The sequence below is a fragment of the Spermophilus citellus genome (assembly GCF_964194105.1).
Source record: "Spermophilus citellus genome assembly, chromosome: 10".
In the NCBI taxonomy this organism is placed as follows: domain Eukaryota; kingdom Metazoa; phylum Chordata; class Mammalia; order Rodentia; family Sciuridae; genus Spermophilus; species Spermophilus citellus.
The window spans coordinates 44307082-44331533 of NC_138197.1; the positions used below are offsets into that span (position 1 = coordinate 44307082).

At 35.8% G+C, this 24452-nt stretch overlaps 1 protein-coding gene across 2 annotated transcripts in view; it reads left to right on the forward strand.

Annotated features, from left to right (window-relative positions):
• Positions 1-24452, forward strand: part of PIK3C2G (phosphatidylinositol-4-phosphate 3-kinase catalytic subunit type 2 gamma) — a gene marked incomplete at its 5' end in the record, with an annotated part of 348977 nt that overhangs the window by 99046 nt on the left and 225479 nt on the right. For both annotated transcript variants that reach the window (XM_081311198.1, XM_081311197.1), the window contains 3 exons: positions 5824-5938; positions 13047-13177; positions 21479-21667. In XM_081311198.1, coding sequence (XP_081167324.1) covers positions 5824-5938; positions 13047-13177; positions 21479-21667 — 435 coding nt within the window. The remainder of the gene's footprint in view (positions 1-5823; positions 5939-13046; positions 13178-21478; positions 21668-24452) is intronic.

A 24452-nucleotide genomic window follows, 5' to 3' on the forward strand; every position in this document is an offset into this window, starting at 1 on the left:
AACTCTTCCCAGGATGGACATTTGGGGACATTTGGGATAAAGGACATGTATTCTGAAAGTCAAAAGGAAGAAATTATATTAAGCCGCCACAAAGATGGCTCCGTGTCTTTTGGGTGCAGCCTCTGGTACCCCGTCCGGTGTCCAGGGCCACCCTCCCACTGGGCACGGGGAGAATGAGGCTCAAGTTGCAGAGGGCTGCAGGGTTGTCCATGGCCCAACTTGGCGGCGTCACTGCTGGACCCCGAGCAGGTGAGCGGCTTGTCCAGGTCCTCCAGCACTATGGGCCTCTAAAGTTTCTTAAAGGTGAATGAGGCTTCCTCCTGAGGTCTCCTGCCACACCTCCAGCCGCATCCTGAGATTACAAGTCTTACCACCCTCCCTGGACACCACCTCCAACCTCATCTCCTTCTGTTTAGGGTGTTTGTGACCTTCAAGGATATGGCTGTGACCTTCACCCAGGAGTGGAGGCAGCTAAAGCTGACCCAGAGGACCTTATACTGGTATGAGATGCTGGAGACCTGTGGGCTTCAGGTTTCTCTGGGAAGTAGGGGCAGCTGTGACTCAGGTGGACCAGCAACAGGTTCCTTGATGCATGCAGGGGGAAATCCCTACAAATGCAAGGAATGGGAGAAAGTCTTTACTAAGAATTGCCTCCTCATTTGGACATGAATGCATCCACTCTGGAGTGTAGCCCTACAAGGGCACAGTGTGGGAAGACCTTCATTAAGAGAACACATCCCCTCCAGCATCAGATGATCCACACTGGGGAGAGGCCTTAAGAGTGCTTGGAGTGTGGGAAAACCTTCCAATGCAGATCTCACCTTATATGGCACCAGTGAATCCATAGTGGGGAGAAACCTTATGCATACAGCAATTGTGGAAAGGCCTTCACCCACTGCTCCACTTCTGTCTTGCATAACAGGAGCTATACTGGAGAGAAACATTTTGTGTGCAAAGAATGTGGCAAAACCTTTCACAATAGGCTGGGTTTATTTGACACTATATCCTCCACACTGGGGAGAAGCCCTATGAGTGTGTGGAGTGTTGGGAAGACCTTCAGCCAATGGTCATATCTCAAGTTGCACCAGCAGACCCACACTGGAGTGAGCCTTTTGAGTGCAGTGAGTGTAGGAAGACTTTCTGTGAGAGTGCTGATCTCATTCAGCCTACATCATCCATTCTGGGGAGAAGCCCTATACATGCATGGAGTGTGGGAAGGCCTTCAGTCCCACCTCAAACAGCACCAGCACATCCACACTGGGGAAAAAGCTTATATGTGCAGTGAATGTGGGAAAGGCTTTACCTACTACTCTACTTTCATCCTGCATTAAACAACCCACATTGGAGAAAAACCCTATGGATGCAAAGAATTTTGTGACAGAGGAGAACTCACTTGTGACTTCGACATCCACACTGGAAAGTGTGGGAAGGCCTTCAACCAATGGTCACACCTCACGAGGCACTAGCAGATTCACAGTGGGGAGCAGCCCTATGTGTGCATGGAGTGTGGGACATCTGTTTGCAGGAATGCAAACCTCATCCAGCATGCCATCATCCACTCTGGAGAGAAGCCCTGTAAGTACAGTGAGTGCGGAAAGGCCTTCAGCCACAGCTCATCTCCACTCAGCACCAAAGGTGGTACACTGGGAGAAACCTCGTCAGCACAGCTGAGGAAGCGCTACCTTTCACAAGTGAGAAAGCTTCAGTCAACATCTCAGGACTCATGTTAAGGAAAAAAAAAATTTAATGTAACCACTGAGGAAAATCAGTTGTCAGCCTATGGCCATTCATGCCAAGAGAAGCTCCTTTAGTCCTATCTCTATGAATAAAGATGTCATAAATCATTATTTCTCATCTGAAGAGTCCTGTTTGAAATGGACACAGCCTAGATTTCTATGTCAGAAAGCTCCTCCATCAGAGAGGCTTCCTGATTACTGTGCTCTTAGAAAAATCTTAGCCACATCTTTCTTCTTTGTTTAGATTGAAATGTTATCTCAAGTGTGTGTGTATATATATATATATATATATATATATATATATATACACACACACATATACTTGAGATTATATATATTTTAACAGGAGGAGGGTAAGGCTCGGGGTGTAGCTCAGTGTTTCACATGCAAGGTCCTGGGTTCAATCCTCAGAGATAAAAACACAACTGGGAGGAGATACAGAAAACAGGAGGAAATGCAAGCACACCTTCCTTTGGCTTCTTTGGCAAGCAGTCTGCCATCTGCCGTCCTTTCATGATTGTACTTGGGAAAAGGAGAGTGTGGTTTCAATAATGAAAGAGCCCTGTTTTTCCTGTGTGCACACTCACTGCTTTCCAGTGACAGGACAGTTAGACTGTGAGGGTGAGAAGACCTGGAAAGCCACATTTGTCCCCTGACGTTGCCTCTGTCCAAGGAGCAGGAGCACAGTCTTTTGGGAGATTAGAGGCTTGTGTTGAAGGAGAGGAGGCTGCACACACAACTGCACATCTTCTACACATTTAAAGCTGATGCTTTTTAAACAAGTGTTTCTTCTGAGGCCTTAACGCACCCATCCTCATACCTTCCTGATCCCAGTCTGTGTAGTCTTTATTTTTCTGTGGGATGGGGATGATAGTGTTACTGACCCAGTTAACTCGGCTGGGTCCCAGTTCTTTCCTTGGATTCAGCTTTCTCACTTCTTACCCTTCCTTAGGCTTCTGCATGCCCTGTCCCCATGAGTAATATTCTAGAAGTCAAGTGAAAACCAAAACAAAATAAAATGCAAGGCTACATTGGGTTAAAGGAGCAAGTTAAACTCTGAAGAAAAATAACACACAAAGAAGGAATCTTATTTTTAATGTTATAAAAGACTGTGTGAAGATTCACTGTGGAGTGTCTGAAATGTCAACAGGTGAGCCAGCAGTTACGTGTGAGTCGCCTTCATCACCAGGGATTTAGTCCCTATTGCCTAATGACGACTACTACTACCGCTACTACTAGCACTCCTCCTCTTTCGGAGCCTAGTTTTTGAGCTGCATGAAGTAGTATTACCTTACATTAAATAGTGTATTGTACAGAAGGATAAAAATAATCATGGGTTTACTTTGAATTCTCTGCCAAGCCTTTGAGGTAATCGCGAGTAACTTCACATTGGCATTGTGGGGAGTGTCATTTTTGTGTTGTGTTGATCTGTGTCATTTTTGTGATGACAGTTCTTTGTCCCTTTTACATAGTGCCTCAAAACTCTTCACTGAGTTGTAGGTCCTGCATATTTTTCCTTCCTTCCTTCCTTCCTTCCTTCCTTCCTTCCTTCCTTCCTTCCTTCCTTCCTTCCTCATTTTCTTTGTTGTAGGTCCTACATATTTATTCTTCCTTTTATTTTCCATTCCTCACTCCTTCCCTCCCTCCCTCCCTTCCATCCCTCCTCTCTCCTCATCCCTCCTTCCTCACTTCTCCTTTCCTTCTTCCTTCCTTCTTCCCTCCCTTCCTTCCAGGGTAACTTTCCCACTGAGCTCTCCTTTTATTTTTTGAAACAGGGTCTCACTGAGTTTCTTGGGGCCTCCTTAAATTGCTGAAGTTGGCTTTGAACTTGCAATCCTCCTGCCTCAGCTTCCAGAGTTGCTGGGATTTCAGGCATGTGCTCCAGCACCTGGCTCTCATATTTTATTTTAACAGTTTACCTATTATGTTTAAATCTCTAATTCATACTGTTAATTTTGTACTACTGTATAAGGTTTTAGGTTGAGTTTCTCTTGCTGTTGTCTACAAATGTTCAGTTGTTCCAGTACCATTTGTTTTTCTAAAGACTTCCCTACCTATATTGAATTGCTTTTATGTCTTAGTCAAATATCAGTTGGGTTTCTTCATGTTGGTCTCTTTCTGGGTTCTCTATTTTATTGAGCTAGTACTCTGCGTTATTGATAGAGGCCCAAACTTCTGCTCAGTATACTATCCTGTTTTGCTATGTTGGGTCTTCCAGGCCATGAATGTGATGTCTTTGTTTAAATCTTCTTCATTTATTTCATGCTTTGTAATTTTCAGCTTGTAAGTTGTGGACATGTTTTGTTTATAGAATTTTTGTAGATATATTTTATGGGACCATTTTATGTGATATTGAAGGGTTTATTTATTTGTTTGTTTGTTTGTTCAGGGGGTGCTGGGGATTGAATCCAAGGGCACTTTGCCACTAAGCTATAGCCTCAGTCTCTTTGAGATAAGTTCTCACCAAGTTGCTGAAGCTGGCCTTGGAAGATCCTCCTGCCTCAGCATCCTTGGTCCCTGGGATTACAGACATGTGCAACCATGTTCAACTGTTTTTGTTTTGGTCATTCTTTTTTGTCCAGTCTGGCCTCAAAACTCCTGACTCAAGCAATACTTCCTCCGCCTACAATCCCAGCAGATGCTGACCATATCAGACTTGAGATAGAAATTTTAATTTGAGGTTGCACATGATCTTTGCTGTTAGAGGGAAATATAATTACTTTTTATATATTGACCTTGTAAGTTATGACTTTGGTGATCTCACTTATAAGGTCTAGCTGTATGTTTTGATAGATTCCTCAGGATTTTCTTTTAAAAGTATAATGTTATTAACAAATAGAAGAAAAAAGAAATTACATTAGTACTTTTCTAAGTCTTACTCCTATTAAATTAAATTTGACCTTACCAATACCGGTCCTATGGCAGTATTATATCAAACCCCCAGCTTATTTTCTTTTGGATGAGGATGAAACAAAGTGATAAACCAGAATCAAAACTTATCCTTCAAGAAGAATATTCTTCGGTCATATAAAAATATCTGTTCAATAATGATGATCAATTATATCCCTTTGGACAAATACTTTCTGATTATATCTTTAGGTAGAAAATTAATGCAGAAGGCAATTCTTGTAAAACTAAAAGTTTAAAGAAAGCTTTATTTAATTGAGTTTTTTCTTTAAGTTTTGCATGATATCTATTAAATGACAAGGTGAAATTGTTACTATTAAAGAGATGTTTTAAAGTTCTTTATAAGCTTAAGTTTAATTTTGTTAAATTTCATTTCTGCATTCTTAATTTAGTATATTAAAATCAAATGCTATTTATGGTGAATATTGGAATGTTTTGGCAATATTCTGATTCATATACACAGCCAGGTATAGCTTCTTTTTTAAATCCGTACAAGATCTATGGATTTGGATGTTCCTGAAGCTGTTAAAACCATCCCTGAATTCTTCCCTGTTTAATGTCTTTCCTGTATGCACTCTCATTTACTATGGTAATTTACAACTGATTTTTAAATATTCAGAATATGAATAACTTTCTATTTATGTGTGAAGGAACATTTCCTCTGTGAAGTTCCACAACTATTTTGATTCTCAGATCATATGCTATGCTAATTTAAATATTCTCTTTCTATACATTTAGAACTCATAGCTCTAAACGCTCAGGAATTTAGTCACTCCGTGGAGCAAAAAATGCTCTGAAGAGTTAACATCTTTATTGATTTAAGAAATCATAACTCCATGACTATAAATCTGAGATTCTTAGTCCTACTCTGTAATCATCAGTAACAACAATTCCAAATTAATGCTACCTGTTAGAAACCATTGTGGAAACAATATTCTCACATGGAAGAAAAATGTATAGATATATGAAAACAGCCATGTTTTCCACATACCATGCATGTGGTATATCAGAAATCATCTGTTAATCAGTATATGAACTGTGGAATATTTTACTTTTCTTCTACCTACTGCATGAAGCTACAAAATAGTTGATTTTATTTATACTCCAAAAGAAAACACGCTCAAGTACTAATAGTTTCACTCAGGAGGTAACTCCTGTCTGTCTGTGTTGTCATTTGCAGAAAATCCATTCTCGGGTCTCTGCTTTTCAGCATGACATTACAGAATGAGCCTCCCATAGAACTGATAGCTCCAGGAGTGTGGGATGGAAGTCAGCCATCCCCAGTGACCCTGCAGGTAAGTGCCAAGCTATGAGATTAAAGTACACAAGGCAAATGTTGGTTGATAAGTAGTTTGTTGGTCAATGACAGAAACAATTTCTTGTAGGATCACACATTTTAATAGTCTTCTCTTCTTCCAGCCTTCTGGGATTTGTGAAACTTCTACTGCTTTTATTCTATATTCAGTACTCGCAAAGCACTTTTTTTCCCAGTTTATATAAAAGCAATTTCTTGCCATTTCTCCATCACACAAAATCGTGGAGAAGAGTATTAGAGCATGGCCATTAACATACTCATTTTGTGCATTGTTTTTTTCTTTCAATATCCAAACACACTCATTGGCATATATTATTAATGTGGTACTTTACTCACACCCACCATTTCTTTGTGTCACGTTTCCTTAAAATCTCTTCAATTGTGCATTCCTAAATGACTGGCAATTCACTAAATGGTGGGAAAGAAATTGCAAATAAAATATATTTATTATTCTCTTACTTTTTCCTTAAACCTCTTTCTGTGATTTGTGATCATGAATAAAATGTGGTCAGTGATTCTAGTATTTGGTTCTTACTACTCACTGATGATCCTCATTTCTTTATAATGGAAGTCCATTGGTTAGATAGCTGAAGTATCAATACTCTCATAAGTGGAAATGTAAGAATTATGGGCTTTTCATTACTGAAAATTGCAACTTGGGTAGCACCCTCTGGAACAGACTTTCTCAACATCAGTACCATTTTGGACTGGATAATTCTGTGTTGTGGTAGGCTGTCCTGTTGCTGTACATTGTAGGATGGACAGTAACATCCCTGACTTCTACCAACTAGATGCCAGTGGCTCCTTCCCACTTGTGATTACCAAAATTGTCTCCAGATGTTATCAAATGTCCTTTAGAGACAAAGTTGCTTTCAACTGAGGATGGTTTCTGTGGAGAAATACTGTAGAGTTCCAGGTGCTTTACCTGTAGGTTTAGGAGAAGGGTATAGAAGTTAGAGTTTAAAAAGATACACAGAAAGATGCTAAAAATGAAAAGGACAAATTAACACTCTAAAAATGTGACTTCAGTGGTTAAGTGCCCCTGAGTTCAATCCATGGTCCCCCTCCCCCCCAAAATGTGACTTCACATTATGTCTGAGGAAAGCCCTCAGACAGCACCAAAAGTTCACTTCTAACTGTGGGCAAGAAGTTTATGAACAAAACCTGGAGTTCCTAGGTCAGCAGCAATATAAGAAAGAGGTTATTCAGTTTAGATCTTGGCATGTCATAGACACTTAACACATGAGATTGATTAGCAGACACCCTTTCATAATAGGACAAAAGGAAACAATTCTATGAGAAAGAAGAGTCACCATAAACCTGATAAATATATTCTATAAATGAAGAAGAATAGAAAAATACTAGTAGTTCAATTCTGTCACACTGAATATACATTTCATATATGACTCCTGTGCACCAAATGTTATGATAAACACTCTTATGACAATGAATGATTATGAAATACTAAACCAGGAAGTTTGAGGAATGAAAAATCTACTAGAGAGACAAACTCTTAAAACTCTCTCTGATGCAATCTGACAAATGTTCTAGCTGTTCGGGGCACTGCCACAATGTAAAAAGAAATTCCTAATTCTGAGAGAAAGCTCAGAAAATGTATGAGGGACAAACACTGACTCCTAAGGACGTGACCTGTGAATGCCCTGAAGGGACTTGAATGCCCTGAGTAAATTCCAACTGAATATTTAAGAGGGGTTGATGACACAGTCATAAAGGACTGCACAGTGCAGTCCTTGATTCAGAAAGGCAGTGTTAGCCTGAAAATATGACCCATTAGCTAAGATAAAGAACCAATTACATGAGGAATAGTAGTAGAGGCTGGAAAATCATTAAGGGATTAGACTGTGTACCAGATTCAGACAGGATGATCTGGGCAATGAGTCATAGAAAGAAGTTCTGAAAATATTGTAGAAGATGTCCTGGAAAACTAGAAGACTACATGCATGCACACTTGCTAGAGAAATATCTGAGTGCTCCAAGTTAAAGATCATAGGCACAAAACTAACAGGAAAAAAAAAAAGAACAGATAAGTGGTCAATTACAACAACTGTTTTAGAAACAAAGGAGCACAACTTTATGAACAAAACCTGGAGTTCCTAGGTCAACAGCCATATCTTCCATTTCACGAAAAAACATGGAGAGAAGGAATAGACAGACGTATAGGGTGTACAGGTGTAGATATCATTTACAGTCCTTTAAAAGGATAAATAATTTTGTTTTAAGTCAGTATTTTTCCCTGATCCAAAACACTGCAGCTTACCAAAGTTTAAGTCTTTGAGGATAATCATTGCCAGAGCTTTGTGGATATAAATCCATGATTTGTGGAGTCTTTGGTGAAGGGACAAAGGTAGGGTAGGAGAAGTAAGGAAGATTATTAGCTGAGATTCCCTTGTAGGACTGAGTAGCTCTTTTAGGAACATAGATTCTGAAAAATAGAATCAGAAAAGAAGTGTCAAGTATTCAACAGCTGCACAGATTTCTAAGTTGAAATCTGGACCCATTATAGAATTCATCTTTCCAAAAAAAGAGATAAAAAAGAGTAGAATCTATAATAATCATTCAACAGTATGCAGAATTTAAATTGCCCAATTTTCACAAATAATTTAACAAATATATATGCAGAAAAAATTTCAGCATGGTTTTAAATTGAAAATAAAATACACAAAATAAAATAGTTATGAAGATAGTAGGATCAACACCTTTAGAACCCCATACCGGTTTTGTGACACAGCTAAATTTAGAGCAGTTATCTTTCAATCTAAAGATTATGAGATGGTAAAGAAATTAGAAGCAAGTTCTGTTACAAGTATTTTCATTAGGGAATGAGTATTACTGAGGGAAATATATTAGGCTGAGAGTCAGGAAGTCTCAACTCAAATCTTAACTCTTAGCCGAAAACTTTATGACCTTGAGAAGGCACTGAACCTTCGTTTCTCACTTCTGTACATTGAAAGAATTACATTGTGCCTACCCGACCTTAGTCAGGTCTGTACTGTTCTGATTGTCTTTATTAAATAGAGGGTTGCTCCCACAGGATAGCCAACCCAGTGTGACAGATGTGATATGTCACAGAACATGATTCCTCCAAGTCAACAGTTTTTGTGATCTCTGATAATTGATGTATTGACTGGAAGCAGAGGACAGAATGAAGGAGATCCAAGTCAGAAATAGGGAAAGAAAAGCAGATTATTGCTGGACTCCCTTAGCCTGGGTCTCCCTCAACTTTTGCTTCTGCCTGAATACCATCCAGTAGAATGACTCTGTCACATGTTTAGGTATTAAAAATAGAGTTGTTTCATATGTGTTAATGTTATTCTTGTTCTATTCTATATTTCTCAAATTGCCTCACCTCCTCATTTGTATGTAAATTCACTATATTCTGCCTTGTTTTTTCCTGGCTTAACATTGTTAGGGAGTCTGCTGATTCTTAGGTGCCAAATCCAGTAATGGTTTTCAGTCCTGGTCCTATCAGTTTGCTCTGCTCTGTTCTGCACTCTCTCTTCCCCATTACTGAACAACTCTCCCTCCAGCTCTGCTATTATTGCCCTCTCTTTCTGCTCACACTTCTCTCCAGCTATCCTTTCTCCATCTCCTTCCTAGGAGCCCCTTCCTCTCCTAGACCTCACAGTGGACGTTTTTTAAGGGTCTGTTGCCCTCTATTATTTTCAGATGACTCTATTAAAATATAATTCATTTTTAAATTTTTTTTAATTTTAAATATTGTATTATTACTTTAATTGTACACATTTATATGGTACAGTATAACAATTCAGTGTGTTTGTGTGTGTGTGTGTGTGTGGGTGGGTGTGTGTATGTGTAGTATATATTATATATAAAATGTATAATGACCAGATCAGGATAGTTACTACTTTCATTTCTTTAAATATTTTTTTTTAAATTTTATTAACATAATAATCATATATTCATATGGGGTATAGTGTGATATTTCACATATCACAGAATTCTCCCAGTTAAAGTGTATAATACAGTCATTTTGAGTATTTTTACAGAAATATGCATCTATCATTATAGTCGACGTTAGAATATTCTCGTCATCTCAAACATGGAAATCCCACTTCCTGTTTTCCTGTCCTCCACAACCTTATGCAGCTGCTAATCTACCTTCTGTCTGTATAGACTTGCCTTTTCTGGACATTTTATATAAGTGGAATCTTTTGGAACAGGCTCCTGTGATTTAGCATAATATTTTCAAAATTCACACATGCTGTAGCATAGTATTCATTTCTTTTTATTGTTGAATGATATTGCAGTGAATGGATATACTACCTTGTATTTATCCATTGGTTAGTAGATGCAGGTTTGGAATTTTTACCCTTTAGTTAATAAGAATAATGCAGCCATGAACATTAAAGTACATATTTTCATGGAGGTGCATATTCTCGTGTCTCTTGTATATATACTCAGCAGTGGAATCACTAGGTCACACTTATTCCTAAGGTTTTCTCTACGGTGTCTATGCAGTTCACTTCTGAGACTGCATCTCAGATTCCTTCATACCACAAGCTTCTGACAAATATAGCCATATACTTGCTTAAACTCCCACCTGGATTTTCTATTGGCAGCTTTAAGCACAACATATGTCAAACCAGGCCCACCTTCCTCTCCAAAATTACATTTACCCTCAGAATTCTTTACGTCTGTTCTTGTCCCACATACGCCTACCTGTTTTCCTTCCCTCTTCCCTCTTTTCTCTATTTTGTTTAGTCCACACCATATCCTGCTAATTTAATCTCCCATATTTTTTCAAGTTTATCTTCCCAGTTCCTCCCCTAGTTTCAACCACATCTTCCTGTATTAAAACTGATGATCACTTGGTTTCTATAGTTGACTTTTGTCATTCTCTATTCTAGACTCTAAGTATTACAAGTGTGATTGTCCTAAAACTTAAATCTTAACCTGCCATTTTCTATTGACTCATCAGTAATTCAAGCAATAGCTAGAAAACAAAAAACAAACTCCATAGCAAATCTCTCTCCATCCCTTTTCTTTCTAGTCCCTCTTTGACACATTAAACACCAGCAACTTTGAAAAATGTTGCATTTTTGACATGTACTGTTTTGCTTTTATCTTATGAGAAATATAAATATTTTCCCTGTCTGGAATAAACCTGTTCTTACCCCTTCATCATCCACTGCCCTCTCCTCCTCTAACTGTGTGTAAGTGGTGGTTATCTTTTACAATCCATATTCCTTTCTCTATCTCATACTTACCCCCTCAATTCTTTCTACCCCATGAAATTTAAGTGCCCATCCTCTGTGTTCACAAAATACCTAATAACATTCTTATCAATGCATTTACCATATTATATTTCTTTCCACTGACTGAGAGATCTCTGATAGTGATATGTTTGTATATGAGCTGTCTCCCAAAAGTTCTTGTTAATGCAAGAGTGTTCAGAGGTGAAATTATTGGACTGTGAGAGCTGTAACCTAATCTGTTCATTAGTTTGAATGGACTGGCATGCTTCTTCTCATCAGTAAAGTCTCTGAAGACTGTGGATACTATCATACTTTGTGTCTTCCATAATCCATGGTGCTCAAAAAGTACAATGAGCAAGTACCTTCATACACACTTTGGGGAACTTCTCTTTTGCTATGTGTTGCAACAAATGACAATGGGAGAAATTTGATATTTTTCCATCAGTGATTCTTGAATCAGTATTTAGATTAGTAATATAATTTGATATAAAGCTTATTCATGTACTAGTGATAAAAATTACTTCCTAAATTTATAAAAGAATTTAATATAGTTTGTAACCAGGGCCTTTTGCATTTTCATCCACTGACTTTAGTTTCCTCAGCCACACTGCCATTTACTTAGGACTGACATAATTCTTATAGTTCATGAAATACTATTTCTAGTAATTCAGTTCCATGTGCTTAGCAATATTTGGGCACATAAAGAATAACCTGTAACCTGCTGTTACTGTATATACTTTCATAAGAGGCACCAACATTAGTTTTTCAAGATTAATCTTGGTCAAGAGAGAAAATTTACTGTACTATTGCTTTGGATTGTCTTACCTATAACTAGCTTCTTTTATCATGTTGGAGTGAAAATTGGTACATAATAATAAATATTATAACAAAAACAAAAATTGCAACAAGTATTAAGGATTATAGAAAAAGATACTAAAATGGTTTAAATACATAAGGACACAAATGGATTAAACTAAATTTCAAACTGTGACTCACATAATCTATAATGTTCCTCAATTTTTCCAAGTTTCCAGCCTAACATAGTTCAGCAGAAAAAAAATAAATTCCATGGATTTCCTAATATTTAAATTTTTTAAAAGTTTGATAACCTTAAGAAAATATAGGGAGCACTATAGTATCCGGCTCATTTTTTGTTAACTGTTACTTTATTTACCAAAGTCAGATTATCACTAAAAGAGTCCTAATTGAAAGCACATTGAATCAGAGAAAAAGGAGGCCTGGATTCTAGCCCTTTCTATAAACCTGAACTAAGAGCCAAAACAAAGATATTCTATTCGATTACATAACTGTACTTGCAAAACAGGTTATTGCCAGAGAAGTGCTCAGTCTCATTTCTACAAAATGGTTCCCAGGCTTTTAGACCTGAGAACTTAGAGTAGCTCTTCTTATTTTCACAAGTGATTACATGAAAAAAAAAGTATAATTATCATCTTCAAATTTCTTCATCTCATAATAGAAACATTTTAACACTGAAATATATAAAGGATATAACCTCAATATTAAACAAAAATGCAAAATAGTTAGCTTCACAGAAGGTTTTTGTATTGTTATTATTTCTTATTTTTCTTCAGACAACATTACAAGACATTAATCTATGTGTAAAACATTATAAAACATTTACTATGTGTAAAAATTGACCAGATACCATGTATGTTTAAATACCAATTTCAAGTGTTCATGATACTTTTAAAAACTATTTCAGAGAAATAATAGCACAGAAAAAAATAGAACTTATTCTAAAGTTTTTACAAATCCAAAAATACAGATTAATAAATTAATAATATCTTCAGAGACACCTTCAATACATATCCAATTATTTATTTATTTCAGATTGATTTTCCAACTATTGGATGGGAGTACATGAGACCTGATCCTGAAGAGAACAGAACCTGTCTTGAAGAACCAACCAAAGAGTGTTTGAAACATATTGCCAGACTTTCACAGAAACAGTCTCCCTTACTGTAAGTGATGCAGGTCTTGTGGATGAATTTGCCTGCTTTCCACCCTCTCCTGTATCATACTTAAAGCACTTCTATCTTCAAATAATGGACCTTCCTTCCCACATGACTCTTTTAGTTTCTAAAGTCACACCTGTTGGATTTTGAATTGATGTGTAGGAACTAAATAAGTAGTTTTGTATGTTTTTAATTTTTTTCCTGTGGAATTTAGCAATTTTAAGGAAAAAAAGGTTAGAAATCATTTGGTTCCAAACAACAAAGCAGATAGTGATTTGATATACATCAACCATAAACTATAGCTCAACCATCCTTCAACTAGATAGGAAATTGTTTTAGTAAACAAGAAAAAGTGAAATATAATTATTATGGCAATTTTTTAAAGAAACAAACCATATTTAACATCACTAAATTAGTAAGTACTTAGATTTTGGTCAAAGTATAATTCTTTAAATAAAACCAAAATCCTTGGAGGCATTATAATTAGTCGCATTTGTGCTTGCTGTTTGGTAATAAATAAATCAGAGTTGATTGTGTTCATTAATACCATGTTGAAGGAGCATAAAACTCACAAAGTAACACACATGCAGACACAGAGAGAGACACGTGGGCATGATGGTACTTGTATATACCATGCTGTGACCATTCTGTGATAGGCAACATGATAAGGCATTTTATTCCAGGGATGAGAAGTCATGTAAAGGTTTCAAACAGAGGAATTCTGTGATACAAACAATAGTTTTTGAGCAATCCCTTTGATTGGATTGGAGAGAATCGAGAGGCAGCAAGGAGGGTATTGATATTTCAGGCAAGAGCCCAAGATGGCTAGGACTAGGTGATAGCAATGGAAACTGGTAGAGTGGCTGGATTTGAAAGCTCAGAAGACCTAACTCCATGATTAATTGGAAATAGGGAGTGAGTCAATTGAGAAGCCAGGAACCAAAACTAAGTCAAGGAAGGATGTGAAGTTTTTAGGTGATCAATTGCAGGGATGTTAGAGATGTTTTCTGGAGGAGGATTTAGTTTTCTGGAGGAGGATTCCATATGGGAGCACTGAGTATGATCAGGAGATTTGTTTTGAGTTATCTTGTTAGTGCCCTGCTCTCTAATTACAACTTAGTATTCTTTTTCTCATTTACTTCAAGGCAGTGACCTTACTTTTCTTCATGTGCTTCAAATATACTAACCCCTTTTATTTGGTGTTTTCTCTGCCTGAAACATTCTTCCCTACTATGTCTTTTCCTGTGTCCTTCACAAGACTAAGCCATCTCACTCTTTAAGTTTTCACTTAAATGTCATCTCTCACACAGGCCTTCTTTGATAACACAATCTAATCAAGTCTTTCTTCTTTTTCTATCAGATTAACATTAATGATATCACACTTAATACAAGCTATTATCATCCTGTTCCTTGATGTGATTGTCTCCCTCATTAATTTGTAAGAACTGGAGAAGGTAGGGAAGAAAGCTATCTATTTTGTCTATCATTATGATTCCAATACTACATATTGTGCCTGATAAATGATATGTGTAAAACAGGCATGTCACAAGGACTAAAATCCCCTTGCCTAGTGCCTTTATAAAAAGTTCACCATACAGACTGAATGGGAGTCTTATAGTCCTCATAAATAATATTGACAATCCATTGTCATACCAGACTATTATCATCTTAACTAGGTGTAGCATTTTTTTTTGTATTTCTTACTCAAAATACAAAACCTTACTTTAAAAAAGTCACATATAAAAGGCTAAGTCGTTTATAATGAGAAAATTTTTTAAATGTAAAAAAGATGCAATGCTTTAAAACTTAAATATCTCCAAATGCTTTGAATTTCAAATATCTTCAAACAAAAAGGGTCAAACCCAACAAATAATAATCATATTAACTATATTAGTTTGTGTTTTAAAATTAATCCCAGTGAATTCTACTTGTTTTATATTTCAAGTTCTATTTATGTTAATAGTATACATAAAGTAAGCAACGTCTTCCTCTATTTCACCCACTTGAATATAATTATTCATGTTTTGTACAGTACAGTTTCATTCTGGACTGTGGAAACAGATGGGGAACAGCCTTCAATGTGGTAAAACTTGCGTTAGAATCAAATTAGCTTAAGTTTTCAAATACCACTTGGTTTTTACGACTTACATTGTTTAATATTTTATTATATAATTGGTGACTTAATTATTTTTTTCTTTCAGTTTGATAAAATGTAATCAAAATTGGGAAATTCAGATTCAATGACATTCAATGAAAATATACCTGTGATATCTGAAAAAATAAAAAAAAAATTAATGTCAACCAAAAAAGTGGTTTCAAATATTTGGAAGACTCCAGAATTAAACATTCAAAAACATATACTTCAAAAGAAATGGAGCTGGGGATGTGGCTCAAGCGGTAACGCGCTCGCCTGGCATGCGCGGGGCACAGGGTTGGATCCTCAGCACCACATACAAATAAAATATAGATGTGGTGTCCACCAAAAACTGAAAAATAAATATTTTTTAAAAAAGAAATGAATGTTTTTATTTCAGCACGAAGGGTACCTAACTGATCCTGCTAACCTAAGGAACTAGGACACAAACAAAATACACATGAGACCGATGTTCTCAGAAAGGACTGAACAGACAGGATTTAAGAGTGAGCCTCAAGATTCAAGTGGCTATTAGCCTGGAGGCATAGAATCCAAAAAAGCAATTGTAGTCCTTCTGAGTTAGAAAAAGAGGAAGTGTGGAAGGAAGAACCAGAGAAAGAGAAAGAAGCCAGGAAGGGAGGGATGGAGGGAGGGAAAAAGAAAGAAAAGTAAAGGAAAAAGAAGGATCATATCAGAGGTCGATCATGCTGAGGCTTCAGAGCACAGCATGGGAATAAGCAGGATAGCAGATTAGGAGCTACAGACATCTGTACTGAAGTTCCACTTAGATATTTATTGAGTCCCAAGCAACTCATGATTAAGTAGATTTCCAAGGCCCACAGGGAGATGTGCAATAAATGTAGACTTGAGAGGTTGCATGATACTTGGAAACTGAGAAATTCCAACTAATAAGAAAGGAGAAAGCTCACAAAACATCCCAGACATTCAACAAACAAATCAGAAAGATGGATATTAGGAATAAGTCTATACTAGACCTAGATTAAGAACTAGTAGTCCCATTCTAATAGTTTCTTTAAAAAAAAAAGATTCAACTAGATCAGACTGATTTGTCAGTAAATAATATGCCTACTAAAAAAAATTGAAAATCACTCAACACCCAAAGGATAGCAGAATGCTAACTGTCAATAATGTAGTGTTCCAAATGCCTCACCATGCAATTGTTAATTGAAAATTAGGAAATGCCTAGCATACAATCAATAGTTAGGAAAATATTGGGAAGAATCAGGAAAATATAACTGTAGCTTTCAGTAGGGTTGTAGTTAGTGAAAATAAATCCAGTTTTAAGTTAATAAACAGTAATTTCAATACAACTATATGAAGATACTTATATTTAAAAAAACATGAGTGGAAAACTGAAGAGTCTTTATAAAGAAATGAAAATTAAAGAATTAAAAATATTTTTTAAAAATCACTGGATGGGCTTCATGGATTGCATAATGTAGCCAAAAATGAACAGTGAGTTTGAAGCAGGGCAAGAGAAATTATCCATGCTGATAAAAAATTTAAAAAAAAACTACAACTGAAATTCATAATAGAGCCTTGTGACCTACAAGAAAATGCCAACAATACAGCATAAGAATGTAGAGAAATAAGAAAGGATAGTAACATTGAGGAAAAAATAATTTGCAAAATTTTATAAATTTGTTTTTAAAATTAACCCATAGCTATAAGTAATCAAAGCAATAATGAAAATAAGAACAAATTTGAGAGTTCATATGTGTGGTTAATGTAGTGTAAATTTATAGCAATTAAGAGAACTGTGGTGTTGGCTTAAGGATGGTCAAGCCAATCAAGGGAATAGAATACAATGTAGAATAGAGTCCAAGTTCCCACTTTTATGTTCAAACTTTTTACAAAGCCACCAAATAAATAAATGCAAAAAAAATATTTTCAGCAAGTGGATATTCTTATGGGACAAAATAAATAAATAAATTTGATGCCTACCCCATACGAGATGGATATTTTCCTAGACATGAAATCTAAAACTATAAAGTTTTCAGAAGAAAACAGGAGAATGGATGTTAGCATAGGCAAAATTTTCTAAGAAAAAAAAGAGAAAGCAATAACTATTTTAAAATTATAAATTGGACTAAGTAAAATTTGAAACTATTTCTCAAAAGGCACCATGATTCAAGTGGCTATTAGCCTAGAGGCATTGAATGAATAGGCAAGCCATGTTCTGAGAAAAACATCTGCAAAACATCCATGAGACAAAAGTTTATATCCAGTGTATATGAAGAAATGATGCTAAGGAATCCAAATAATCCAACCAAAATGTGGTTAAAAGACAAACAGACATTCCAAAAGTAAAGGCATAAAAAATAGTAGATGAAAATTTTCCTGGATATTAGGTTAAGTAAAAAATACACCCATTAGAACGAATAGTATTAAAAAAAAATAAGAGTTGGCAAGAATGTGGAGCAATTGAAACTATTATATGCTGAGCATAAGAATGTAAAATTTTACATCAATGCTACTAAGGTTGAGAAACTCTATTCTAGAGTGAAAATATCTAAGGTCATATCCTGACTCTTTTTTTACTGTGATTTAAAGCATGTCACTTTTGCAATGCCAGCCACATAATAAATATATAATAATTGTTAAGCATTAAAAAAAGAATGTAAAATTTTACAAGCACTTTGGAAAATAGTTTACAGATTTCTCAAAAGGTAAACAAAATACCTGACCAAAAACACAGACTTTTGTCTCCTAGGAGAAATGAAAAATAACATCCATAAAAGAATTTGCATGCAATGTTCATACCACTTTTATACAAAATACTGCAAAAAAGGCAACAACCCAAGTATCCATCAAAAAGTAGAATTAATAAGCAAGGTTTAGTGTATTCATCCAAAAAGAATATTTATTAATTAAAAAGAATGGGCTATTGACACACTCAACATGTGGAAAATTTCAAACATGCTATTTGGGTGAAAGAAGCCATAAATCAGGAACATGCATTCTCTGATTCCATTATGGAGTTCTAAAAGGACTAAAATTAATCTAGAGGGAAAGAACTCATAACAGTGCTTGCCCTCTGGTGACTTAAAAATAAATGTTAAGTATCTTGATAAGAATGTGTTTGGTACAGAGCATATGCACAGGTCAAAAACTTTTGAACTGAATTTAAGTATTTCCTTTTATGTAAATTACGCCTCAGTAAAAAATAAAAAAGAAAGAAAGAATTGTGCTGCTATGAACATCGATGTGGCAGTATCCCTGTAGTATGCTCTTTTAAGGTCTTCAGGGAATAGTCCGAGAAGGGCAATAGCTGGGTCAAATGGTGGTTCCATTCCCAGCTTTCTCAGGAATCTCCATACTGCTTTCCAAATTGGCCGCACCAATTTGCAGTCCCACCAGCAATGTACAAGTGTACACTTTTCTCCACATCCTCGCCAGCACTTGTTGTTGTTTGACTTCATAGTGGCTGCCAATCTTACTGGAGTGAGATGGTATCTTAGGGTGGTTTTGATTTGCATTTCTCTGACTGCTAGAGATGGTGAGCATTTTTTCATGTACTTGTTGATTGATTGTATATCCTCCTCTGAGAAGTGTCTGTTCAGGTCCTTGGCCCATTTGTTGATTGAGTGATTTGTTATCTTATTGTCTAATTTTTTGAGTTCTTTGTATACTCTGGATATTAGGGCTCTATCTGAAGTGTGAGGAGTAAAAATTTGTTCCCATGATGTAGGCTCCCTATTTACCTCTCTTATTGTTTCTCTTGCTGAGAAAAAGCTTTTTAGTTTAAGTAAGTCCCATTTGTTGATTCTTGTTATTAACTCTTGTGCTATGGGTGTCCTATTAAGGAATTTGGAGCCCGGCACCACAATATGTAGATCGGAGCCAACTTTTTCTTCTATCAGACGCAGAGTCTCTGATTTGATATCAAGCTCCTTGATCCATTTTGAGTTAACTTTTGTGCATGGAGAGAGAAAGGGATTCAGTTTCATTTTGTTGCATATGGATTTCCAGTTTTCCCAACACCATTTGTTGAAGATGCTATCCTTCCTCCATTGCATGCTTTTAGCCCCTTTATCAAATATAAGATAGTTGTAACTTTGTGGATTAGTCTCTGTGTCCTCTATTCTATACCATTGGTCCACCCACCTGTTTTGGTACCAGTACCATGCTGTTTTTGTCACTATTGCTCTGTAATATAGTTTGAAATCTGGTATCGCTATACCGCCTGATTCACACTTCCTGCTTAGAATTGCTTTTGCTATTCTGGGTCTTTTATTTTTCCATATGAATTTCATGATTGCTTTCTCTATTTCTACAAGAAATGCCGTTGGGATTTTGATTGGCATTGCATTAAACCTATAGAGAACTTTTGGTAATATCGCCATTTTGATAATGTTAGTTCTGCCTATCCATGAACAGGGTATATTTTTCCATCTTCAATTCACAATAGCTAGACTGTGGAACCAACCCAGATGCCCTTCAATAGATGAATTGATTAAAAAAATGTGGCATTTATACGCCATGGAGTATTACGCAGCATTAAAAAATGACAAAATCATGGAATTTGCAGGGAAATGGATGGCACTAGAGCTAGCCAATCCCTAAAAAACAAATACCAAATGTCTTCTTTGCTATAATGAGAGCAACTATGAACAGAGCAGGGAGGAAGAGCCGGAAGAAAAGATTAACATTAAACAGAGTCATGAGATGGGAGGGAAAGGGAGAGAAAAGGGAAATTGCATGGAAATGAAGGGAGACCCTCATTGCTATACAAAATTACATATAAGAGGTTGTGAGGGGAATGGGAAAATAAACAAGGAGAGAAATGAATTACAGTAGATGGGGTAGAGAGAGAAGATGTGAGGGAAGAGGAGGGGAGATAGTAGGGGATAGGAAAGGTAGCAGAATACAACAGTTACTAATAGGGCATTATGTAAAATTGTGGATGTGTAACCGACGTGATTCTGCAATCTGCATTTGGGGTAAAATTGGGAGTTCATAACCCACTTCAATCTAATGTATGAAATATGATATGTCAAGAGCTTTGTAATGTTGTGAACAACCAATAAAAAAATAAAAATAAATAAAAATAAAGAAAGAAAGAAATAGCATTGTTCAGTATTAAAGAAAAACTGAATTTAATCAGAGTACTCTATGTGGTAGCAATTCTATTACTGATTTTTCCCATAGGCCTTCTGGTGGGAAGAAAGTAACATAGCATAGGAAAGGGACCTAAACATACCTGAAAATTCATCTCTCCTCCAAATATTCCATCTGACAGATGATGATGAATGCAGAGGAAATTGTAGGGAAATACTGACCTTTAATAATAAGTTTTTTTTTTCATTACCCTGCTTGGGAGTTAGTTGATTCAGGCTGAGCAGCAGTATCAGATGGAAGGGTGAGTTCAAAGGTTGGCATTGGCACACAAGGGCTGCTGTCCTTCAATTGACCTGTGGTTCTGAATGCCTCTGCTGAGTGTGAGCAGAGCAAGATGAACTGTCAGAAACTCAGTGGCCCTCCCCTCCTCCTAAACTGAGGTCTCTGCTTTAGGCCTCTCTCCAGGGGGAAATACTTGAGCACTTGAGAAACTGGCATCATCCTTCAGCATTTCCACTCCAAACTTCCAGTGAACTTTGAATATTTAAAGCCAGAATCCAGAGATGAATTGAGATCTTTGTTTTAGAAGTTAACAGCAGAAAGAGTTCTGAACTCTGATGAAGAGTGCTCTGAGATGCAGGAATTTCTTCTTTAAAATATGCCGTTTCTTCACAGGCCCACTTGTCTAAGTTGATTTGTAAAGAAAGTCAGAAAGTAAACAGTTGATTACCTCTGCTGTAAAAAGAATATGTTTCAAGATTCAGATGAATATAGTTCTGCCCTAAAAGGGACAGAGATTTTGCCAACTAAAATGACATATTTTAAAAAGTGACAAGGATAAAAGGGAAGAAAAATACATGTGAATTTTTTGAACTAAAAGTTTATTTTTTTTTCAACATAAAATATAGTTAGTGGGAATTAAGCTGATGGAGTAACATATCAAACTGTTGCAACAAGACAAAGATCTGGTTTTCCAAAATAAACCAAAACAATATCCAAAGCAGTACAGAGAGGTTTCCATTGTGCATTTTCAGTAACATTTGTTAGTGTAGCAAAGCCCAGAAAAGTTAATTTCTAATCTGTTCTTTTAGACTCTCTGAAGAAAAGAAAAGATACTTATGGTTTTATCGCTTCTACTGCAATAATGAAAACTGCTCCCTTCCTTTGGTCCTGGGTAGTGCCCCTGGATGGGATGAAAGGACTGTTTCAGAAATGCATACCATCTTGAGAAGATGGACATTTTCTCGTCCTTTGGAAGCACTTGGACTTTTGACTTCCAGGTAAGAATTGCATAATGAGCATGATATTGCTGGTTTAGAAGAACTTCTTTGAAGAGAAAAAAATATATAAAATCACATAATTAATTCAACAGCTATTCTACTTGTTTCAGATTCAAATAGTTATGGATATTAATTATGGATAAATATGTTATGCATATAAATTTCAAACAAAGCTATGCTATAATTGTGCCTTACACTAAGTTTAAAGTATCTTTAATGGGCATAGCTTCTTAAATGAAGAGTCTAGATGCTCTTAAAGAAATAACAAAAAATTAAATAGGGAAAAATAATACTTCCTACTGCTCATAAAATTTCCTTAAAATTAATGTTACATATTTTACAAATTTAAACATGAAAAGTATGGCAAAATGCCCTGCTTAGAGTTGGTGCACAGTAAATATGATGATGATGATGATGGTGGTGGTGGTGGTGGTGATGATAATGATGATAAATGAAAAAAAATCAACCCCTTTGCATGTTCTCTGAATCTTCCCACTGAACAAAATGCATGTAGCCTGGGGAGAGGGGTTGATGATGTTGTCCTGCTAGGGAGAAGTATGTGGGAGCAGGTGTGGGAGCCGGCTGTGGAGCCCTTCCTTCGAGTACAGGGATATTAAAGACCCTCTTGATGGCATCAGCTCACTGATGCTCAGATGGTCTGTAATCCCTAGAGTGGGACCAGAATTGGGACTCCCTGCTGTGCCCTGAATCTGCTCTTAAGACCCTGAGGAAGGAGAAGTATGAGAGTGACACAAAGGACTTTCAGGATGACTTATTTAGGATTATTTACAAATAAAAGTTCCTAAAACTCACAGGGTGAGAGAGAGGGAGAAAGAAGTTTTATCAAATAGCTTGTAACATTTTCTAACTTCTTTCCAATCATCCAGCCCAAATTTTACTATTATCTTATGAAGACATTATTTTATCTGAAGATTTTATTAATTTTATGGTTTGTTCCATTAATTCTTATGTGTTTAGATACTTACTTCTTTCTTTGCATGTACAGAAATATATGTAGAGGATATAAATACACACACACATATATATTACATATGTATATTGTGTATTTATGGTGTACATATATTAATATGTGCATATTTATATAGAATATAATATCATATATGTTGTCATGTATATATGTCTTATTTGAAATATATAAGGCTTCTTCTGTGTACCCTTGCCTGGCATAGCCATGTACAATTGATCACTTCAGTGCTTTATTATGACTTGCACTTTATTATAGTGTGTTTACCTAAAACATGTAAAGTGTTCATATTTTCATTCACTTTGCAGCTACTGGAGACAAGGCACATCATCTTAATGTTTCTGTTTCCCAAGGATTTAATAATACCTGGGACTTATTAATTGCTCACTATTGAAAAAAAAAAACGCTTTCTAAAACACATTACAATTATTTTAGTGTTTTAATTATTAGGTATTTGAGGGAATTATGTATTTCCTTTATTTACCACATCGCCTGATACAATTGAGGGAATTAATGAAATAATGGTGTGATAAGAAAATCAATTAACTATGGATTGGTTTCATTGGGATCATTCACAGTTCATCATGGTACTGTTTAAAGATTCTTTTGAATAAAAGTAAGTTCTCATTGACACCTCAGTCCTAAGTTTTAACCTCTTTTTCTGCTTTACATACAAAAAAATAGCCCAAATCTGCAAAGTTATTTTGCTAAATTCTAGTTGCTTTTTTTCTGAAGAAAAACTTAAAATATTAGCAAAATTATTATTTTGCCATTCCTAATTGGTTAGCTAATAGAAAACTTGTTCAAAATATGACTGTAATAATTGAGAAAATAAGAGGAAATATTGGTAAATCATATATCAAATAAAGGAATTTTATTTACAATACATAAATATTATAAAAACTCAATAAAAATAGGTAAATAACTTACTTTTAAAATGAGCAAAGCATCTGATAGGCATTTTTGAGAAAATAAATATTCAATAAACATATGAAACAATGCTCAACATCATGAACTCTAGGGAAATACAAATGAAAACCACAAGAGATACTAATTTCCACTCATCGGGATTGGCTATAATCAAAAAAAGACAAAAATAAAGTGTTGGTTACAATATGGAGGAATTATAAATCTCATATTTCATTGGTCTAAATATAAACTGGATGCAGCCACAGTGGAAAACAGTGTGGCTGTTCCTTAAATGATAAATGAGGAGTGACCATATGACCTAATAATTCCACTTTTAAGTATATACTCAAGATAAATAAAAACTATGCCCATTCGAGAAAATAAAAGCAGAAACAACCTAATTGTCCATCAACACATGAATAGATAAATAAAATGGGGTCTCTCCATATAATTTAATATTAATCAATAATAAAAATGAATATTAATATATGTATGCTACAACATGGATGAATATTGAAAACAGTATGCTCCATGAAAGAAGCCAGATATGATAGACCACACATTAACTGACTTCATTTATATGAAATGTGCAGAACAGGCAAATCTATAGAGACAAAAAGTACATTAGTGGTAACATGGGACCAACTAGAGCAAGTTGGAGGGAAATGGGAAATGACTGAAAATGAGTATAAGGTTACTTTTTGTGGTTACTATTGTGCCAACCTGAGAATGTGCTAAAAAGAAAAAAAAAACTTTGTATTATACACTTCAAACGAGGTAAATTGTATGGCATTTGAATCAAGTCTCCATAAAGCTGCTTAAAATTTTCAGTAACTTTTAAACTAAAAACTATGAACTTCTGTAATATCTTAAAAGAATAATTTTCTAATG